Consider the following 8,107-nt stretch of genomic DNA (forward strand, 5'->3'; position numbering starts at 1 on the left):
CTGTGACTGAGGGCTGGGCCCCCTCCTGCGGGGCGGCGCTGGACACTGGGCCCTCACAGTCTTCCACGGAGCTTGTAGAGATGACAGCGCTCCCGTCCTTCTCTTCCAGGACCGTCCCAGCTTGCTCGTTTTCACCTTCGACAACTGCACCAGACACAGAGGCCTCACACTCCTCTGCTATGCTGGTGGAAATGAGGGCGCATTCATCCTTTTCCTCATTGCTGGTCGAGGCCAGGGGGCCCTGGGCCTCTGAGGGAGCACTGGGCATAGGCCCCTCAAAGTCAGCTGTGCTCACGAAGACCGCACCTTCAGCCCTCTCCTCCACGGCCGTGAGCAGCTGCGGACCTTCGGCACACTTGGTGGGGGTTGCACTGGAAATGGGCACCTCGCACTCCTCCCCTATGCTCGTGGAGATCATGGCACACTCGTCCTTCTCCTCGCTCCGGCCAGGAGCACATGGGCTCTCCCCAGAGGCAGCACTGGGCATGGGGGCCTCGAACTCTTCCACATTTGCCCTGGCGCTGTCCACACCTTCCCCAGCTCTCAGAGCACCTGCGTGCCCTTCTCCTGTGGTCACCACTGCGCTCCCACCAGGGGCATCACCGCTTGTCGTGCTGGTGGAGATCATCAGGCCTTTGTTCAGACTTGTGCCACCGGCCAGGCCGTGCTGCTTGGTGATCCCACCCCCGGCGGTAGTGGCCAGAGGGTGGTCACACTCCTCATTCTCCACAGACGTGATGATGCCCTCATCTTCTTTCTCACTTGGTGACGTGTGGGCGACTTCACATCCCAGGACGGTACCACACACAAGAGCATCATAACTGGCCCCTACCAGCCCCGTGGAGATAATGGTGTCTCCAGCATTTTCTGCCCTGGCGAGCTGAATGTTGCTTTGATCAGAAGCAGCACTAGTCATGGGGCCCTCACAACCCTCCGGGATGGGTGCCGCTTCCTCCTTCCCCGAAGCCCCACTGGTCACGCTGCTCTCCACGACCCCTTTGGCACTGGAGCAGATCTCTGCATCCTTCGCCTCCTTCTCCGCGCCGCTCACACTGTCAGCGTTACTCTCGCTCGCATTGACGACGGCCGCTCCGGCCTCGGCCTCCACGTGCTCGGCCACTGTACCAATCTGACTGTCCCCTTCCACGCTTTCACAAATCAGTGCCCCTTCACTCTCATCTCCCATCCCCGTGCAAGTGGAAGCCTGCCCAACTTCATTTCCTCTTCCAGTGCTGGTCACCACGCCCTCCCCTTCCTCGTCCTCCTCTTTTGCACCTGTGCTGGTCACAATGCCTTCGTCGTCGCACGGGCCAGCAGCGACTAAGGGGACGTTGGTGACATCTTTGGCTGCTGTGCTGTCCATGGCATTCTCTCCATTTTCCTCCGACTCAGAACTTATGGCAAAGCCTTCACCGCCATCTTCTGAACCTGTGCAGCTGGCTGGGCCCTCCCCGTCTTCCTCCGTGATCCCCGTGCTGGTCACTGCGCTCTCACCTTCTACCCCATCGTTCACGGAGCCGTCTCCTTCGTGGCTGGTGCTGGCTCCTGCTGGCGTGTCATTACCTGCCAAAGCCACGTCTGCCCCTGTAACCACACGCTCCTCTCGGGGCCCTGCCCTGGTCACTAAACAGATCACAGAATTGCCACTGCGGCCTTCGGCTCCCGTACAGGTCACAGTGCCCTCCGTTTCTTTTTTGGGGCCCAGTCTCGTCTTGTTTCCCTGGAACCCGTCCACCTCTTCACTGCTGAGAGATCCGGCTCTTACTTCCGTCCCAGCACTGGTAACTGCCCCATCACTTTCAACTTCACTAATAAAAGTAACTGTTTCTTCCACCATTTCTGTGTCTCTACTGGAAGAGCCGTGACACTTCTCTTGAGAGCCTGCACTGGTGACAGCGTCATCCTTCTCCTCTGTCACAACACTGTTCACAGAAGCTCCCGTGTCAACTGCGTGCGCAGGCACAAGGCCTGGTGCTCCTTCCTCCGACTCAGCCACGGCACACTCCCCACTCTCCCCTTCCTTGGTGCTTGTGAGGAAAGTTTCGTTCTCAGCAAACCCTTCTGTGACGACAGCTCCTCCTTCTTCAGCTGCAGCAAAAACAGTGCCCTCGCTGGCTTCTGCCCTGGCCTGGAGGGGACGGTTTCCAGGGTGTGCACCGGCCGTGAGGCCTTCATCGGCCTCAATGCTGGTGCAGGGCTGAGCCACCTCACGTGCGCTGGTTTCTGAAGACGTGGTGGTGGCAGCACCCGCCTTTATTGGGCTCGTGGGGACGCTTTTCTTGCTCCCTTCAGTGCTAGTGGCGACAGAGGTCTTTCCTGCCTTACTGGGTCCCCCTGCCACCACCTCAGTTTTTCCATTCTTTTGGTGCAAAACAGGGGCTGCAGAGCCACCTGTAGCACTGGTGTCCACCTCACTGTTTTCACTCCTTCTTTCAACACCAACGCGTATGTCTTTTGTTTTGCCCGGGCCTCTATCGTGCGTAAGTTGCACAGTTTCAGCACCTTTTCCTGCACTCACGCCTGTACGGTCACCAGCAGTGCTATCCTTCTTGTCATTCTCTGCTACTGCTCTGACTGTCTGCTTGAAACTGGGCTCTGAGTTTAAATCGCTCTCTTTCTGGGCCAAGTCTGCTGAGCGGCTTTCTCTGAGAACATTCTCGTTTCCCACAGCCATGCTGGCGACCTTGCTCCCAAGGGGCACAATCACCTTTTCTGGCTTACTATCCAGTGAAGTGGCCTGGTGGCCTTCCGGAATGTGTCTTTTGCTAGTGATGGTGGCTTTGGCTGCTGTCTCTACTGTGGAAGCTTCACCACCTTCTTCCTGTCCCTTCCTAGGGACAGTACAGGGACCCACAGGAGAGATGCCGGCAGTGCCGCCTTCTAAAGCAGTTCTTTTGTCCTCTAGAGGATTTACATCTGAACCGTGAGATTCTTTCTGAGATACAGCAGTCACTGCGCTTGGGGATGGAGAGAGCTCTGTGCTCGTGGAATGTCTGGGAACGGTGTCCCCTTGAGCAGCGCGCTCGTCGGCAGGCCTGGCTGCACTTCTCGGGTTTTTCTGCGCCCTCCCGTTCTCCGGTGGGGCACTGGGCAGCATCCTCTGCGTGGTTTCTGAGCCTGCATTTACTTCGTGAGCTGCCCGCAGCGTCCTCTGCGTGGTTTCTGAGCCTGCGTTTACTTCGTGAGCTGCCCGCTGACCCGGCTCTCTCTCCCCGGGGCTCAGTTTAGACACAGCACTTTGCATGTGCACTTTTCTGGCCAGGGGGCTTCTGCGGTCCACGTGCTTCTCAGAATTACCAGCAACTCCTGTCCCACGCCCTGACTTACACGTGAGAGCTGGTGATTTCGAATCTACTGTAGAAGTTCGTGATTCATCCTTTAGAACTGTGGTGTGAGTTTTGTGTTTTATAATATTTTCAGAGTCAGTGTCTTGCTGAGAACTATTATTATTGTTGCTGTCTTGCATTTTAGAAACTTCAAACACATTTTCAACACCTGGCTCAGAATCAATTTCCATTGGCTCTTGTTCAGGAATCAATGTGGCATCACCACTTTTTTTTGGTCTTTGAAGGGAGGAGTTACTGGGAGTGCCTGAAGTGTTTGCTGCTGCTTTTTCCTCTCCTTTGGCCATTTCTTGTGGTAAGCTTCCTCTTCGATTTTCACAAAGCCTTCTACTCAATTTCTTTTCCATGACTGAACCATTTCCTCTGGGCTTTTCATGATTACTATCAATTTCTCTGCCATCCTTGTCATCTGATTTATTCTCTTCCTTCCTTCTCACATCCTTACTGCTACGCTTCACACTTCTGCTTCTGTGTCCATCTGACGGCCTTCTGTCAAGCCGGGAGCCGGGATCCTTGTCCCCCCGAGGTTTCTCCCTTGCTAATGGTAACTTAGCTCTATAAGCCGCATCTTTTTGGGTACTATGTGCCGAGGAAGCAGGAGTCTCTGACACAGGTTCAACACCAGTTTCTTCAGGTTTCTCTTCAGCTTTAGACTTCCGTTGCTTTTCTGAGTCATTTTCTTCAGAGTTTTTCTCCTTATCTGGTTTTAGAGGGGCTGCCTGTTTGGGGACATTTTCTGGGACTTCTGTTTCTATGCCTTTTAACTGCCTGCCTTGACTTTTTGACTTGGACTTCAGCACGAGTTTCTCATCTAACGAGCTCTTGGTTCTCCGTTTCTCCTTGGGAACAGCCTCTTCTGGTTTTGAAATGCTGTCTAAGCTGGTTGAGTCTGTATCACACCTCTCTTCAGAATAACTCTCACTTCTTCTCTGTGATGTGACACTGTGCTGCTTGGCACTTAGAGAATCTTTCTGAATTCTTGAATCACTGGACCGTCTTGATTTGTGCTCTGCCTTAGGTTTTTCGGTTGACAAATGTCTGTCTTTTTTGTTGTTTTCTTTGCGACCATTCTCATCTGTTTTTATGATATATTCAGAAACTGGCTTTCCGTCCTTGCCTAAAATTGATAATTTCCTTTCATTCCTGTGTTTGCTTTTTCGTTCAGCTTTATCATCTGAAGAAAGCTTTGTTTGCTGACTTTGCTTCTGATTTTCCTCCACTTTCACCCCTTTCTCAGGAGAGTGCAGGTCGGCGTCCTCGCCCGGTCTGTGCGTGCTGTCACCTTTGTATTTATGTTTCACAGATGCTTTATCTTCTGGCGGAGGCTTCTCTTTCTCAGGCTTCTCCTTGGATGGCCTCAGCTCCTTCTTGAGCAGGCCTCTCCCGTGTGGAGGTTCAGAATCGTCCTTCTTCAGATGCTTCTCACTTTTCACTGTGCTTCTCTGTTTCTGGGGTTCTTCTGTGCCCATTTCTGAGCGCTCCCCCTGCCTCTTCCCGTCTCTCCCATCAGGCTCTTCCTGGGCCACCTCCACCATGACAGGGGTAGATGTGCGTCTTCTGTGTTCTCTTTCTGTTTTGGATTCATTTCTGTTTTCATCAACTGAATGCAAAGATTCTGAAAGTCTCCGGGCAGGTTTACTTGGTTCACTTTTTGCATGAATATGCTTCAGCTCCTTTAAAGAAGACACCTTTTCCTTTTCACAATGCTGCAAGAAAATAAAGTTAAAATATGAGAAACACAACAATCAAGTGTTAGATCTCAATTTAATCCTTGGGTCCCTTTAACACGCTGAGTGCTGTCACATTACACCTCACTGAATTCATGCAAGCTGTCTGTGCTAGGTATGATTAACCTCATTTGATGCACCAGGAAACTGTATGTAACTTGACACCCAGGCAATTCAGCAGGTGTGTGAGACTGAGCCCAGATGATCCCACTCTGAGTCCAGTATTCCCCCTACTACACTGTCACCATGTTTGCAGAGACTAGTTATTTCTTCTGAGATTCATCTATGCATTCCTCAACTCTGAATCACTAGAGCCCACTAATGCCCAAGAGAAATTAAAAGTAAGCTGAATGAATGTTAGCCCAATGTTCTTTTCAGTCTAAAAACAGAACATGTGATGATGAAGATAATTTAAAAATTTTATAATGAAATAAGGATGTCCTATTTTAACTTAGGAAGTCTTTATTTCATTTATGGAGGCTGGGTGTCTGTAGCACAATGGTTACAGCACCAGCCATATATACCAAGCCTGGTGGGCTCAAACCCAGCCCAGGCCAGCTAAACAACAATGACAACTGCAACAAAAAATAGCTGGGCATTGTGGCAGGCACCTGTAGTCCCAGCTACTTGGGACTCTGAAGCAAGAGAATTGCTTAAGCCCAAGAGATGGAGGTTGCTGCGAGCTGTAATGTCATTAGCATTCTACCAAGGGCGACACAGTGAGACTCTGTCTCAAAAAAAAAAAAAAAGTCATTTATGGAAATCTCATTAATTTAGGCCATTTGTACACTATTTTACATGTGATGCTTCAAAGGTATGTAATAATTCACAGTAACAGCAAAAATATATGTAACATATACGAAAGGGAAGATACTGAGAGACACAGCATCCAAACGTTTCCCTCTACCCCCTGGGTTCAGCACTAGAAGATTACTAAGACCACTAAGTGCATGCTGACTCAGCCCACCCTAATGAAGACCTGCCGACTCTCAGCAGTGCTCATTCAATAAGGGCTTCCAGTCCTCAGAAGGACTATGCTCTGGGTCAGCTCAATACTCAACATCCTTAAATTTCAACATAAATATTAACGTTTTTCTACCAATGCAGAGAACAGAACACAAGACCTTAATAAATACTTTAAATTCCTCAAAGAAAAACTGGCAGGAATTTGCAACAGTCTAATTTTACAATAAGATATTAATTCTAAATAGTCAGTATGAATATTTTGAGATGATTTCTCATAGATATCTATCATAAAGTTCAATATTAAAAATGTCATTAAAACATCAAGATATATTTCTAAATATGCCCTTAATTTTTGAATAAAACTAAGATATTTGCTGACTGTGAACAAATAATCTCTAAATTCCCTCTGAAAATATTAAAATATTTAGCTATAGAATTAGAAATATGGTTTTATAAATAAGAATTTAATCCTAAGAGGGGAAAAAAATGTATTCAACGCTTATATTTTTACTATTTAAAATAACTGAATGTTAGAATGACCAATGTGCTCAAATATAAGAAAATGCTGAAGTAAGTTACGGTGTGCACCACTATAACACCACATAGTAAAGGACGGTGCAGCCATTCGCTGTAACATCACACAGTAAATTATGGGATGCCCATTCACTATAAGACTATGCTGAAGTAACTTACAGTATGCCCATTCACTATAAGACTATGCTGAAGTAACTTACGGTATGCCCATTCACTATAACACTATGCTGAAGTAACTTCGGTATGCCCATTCACTATAACACAATACAAACACTAAACAAGGAGGCTCACAAGTAACACAACATGACTAAAGCGTTATACTTCCATTCCAAAAAATTATGGAATGAATGAGAATAAAAGGGATGATTTGTTATAATCAAGGGATTTTAGCTTTCCCCCCATTTCTTTTTCCATTATTTTTAGAAATTTTGTTATTGCAATATAAAGAAATGGAGGGAGAAGAAGAAGGAAAAGGAGAAAAATAGCTGTTACCTAGATAAAAGATCATATAAAATTAACTCACCAAAATGAGAAATTTAGGTCAGAATAGAATGGGGTTTCAAAAATGATTAATGTAAGGAATATTTAAAAAATTCCTTTTAAGGAATTTTGAAAATGTAAGGAATATTTGAAAAAACTCAAATTGCATTCTAAGTTTTACTCCAAAGGACTAAATGATTTGTACTGATCAAAAGAGCATCTGAAAAGAAATTTTACTGATTCTAACACACCTCACTGGTTTTCAGGGTTTCTTTGGAATCTTCTTCAGATTGCTGCTTCTTTTTGGAATTTTCTTCAATATTTCTAAGGAGGAAAGAGTCAAATGTAAACTTTTAAATGAATATAAGAAATTTTCAGGGAGGTTAAAAAAAAGTTTTCCTTTACTACAAACACTCGATCCATAAATACAGAGTTATTACATTTCAATTGCAGTCCTCTGCTTAGTCAACAAGGAACATAATCCCAACTGGGGCATGAACAGCTCTTGGTGCTAAAGAAAAGTAGGTGAAACAATATTTCTGATTTGTTGCTTAAAGATGACTATTTTATGGGCTGCAATTACATTTTGAAATTACTACTTTTTGAGTGAGGAAAGCAATCTTATTTATTCACATGAATAGGAATCAGACTTAATAAGAAACCTGAGAGCTGAGTCCTCTCATGGAGTTCTACAAATTATTAACTCACTAATCTTGAAGTCCGTGATAAATTCACACAATCTCAACTTGATATAACAGCAAAATTGTAGCCCATGGTTCACATGACTTCACAGCCACTGTCTACGGCTTTCTAATTCTTTAGGAATTAATAATGACAACACAGTGTTAACAAGGCTCAGACTCGGGGTGAAGGGGAAAAGTATGGATACTGCTAAAAAGAACTCTGTAAAAATACTGTAGAATGGACACAACAAGTGGTCACTGAATGCCCCAAACAAGAATACTTCCAGGGGACTTCTGCAGGGTCCACACACTCCCCAAACTCTATAGATTATGCATGTGCTTCCTGTGGAGAGAGGGTCTAAATACCCCAGCA

General features: G+C 46.7%; 1 protein-coding gene across 1 annotated transcript in view; it reads right to left on the reverse strand.

Annotated features, from left to right (window-relative positions):
- Positions 1 to 8,107, reverse strand: part of BOD1L1 (biorientation of chromosomes in cell division 1 like 1) — a gene marked incomplete at its 5' end in the record, with an annotated part of 58,739 nt that overhangs the window by 29,882 nt on the left and 20,750 nt on the right. Inside the window, 4 exons of the mRNA XM_023508193.1 lie at positions 8 to 3,117; positions 3,169 to 5,050; positions 7,303 to 7,375; positions 7,843 to 7,867. Of these exons, the coding sequence (XP_023363961.1) occupies positions 8 to 3,117; positions 3,169 to 5,050; positions 7,303 to 7,375; positions 7,843 to 7,867 (5,090 nt within the window). The remainder of the gene's footprint in view (positions 1 to 7; positions 3,118 to 3,168; positions 5,051 to 7,302; positions 7,376 to 7,842; positions 7,868 to 8,107) is intronic.

This window comes from Otolemur garnettii, unplaced genomic scaffold, assembly GCF_000181295.1.
Source record: "Otolemur garnettii isolate 467f Iridium unplaced genomic scaffold, OtoGar3 scaffold00228, whole genome shotgun sequence".
Lineage (NCBI taxonomy): Eukaryota > Metazoa > Chordata > Mammalia > Primates > Galagidae > Otolemur > Otolemur garnettii.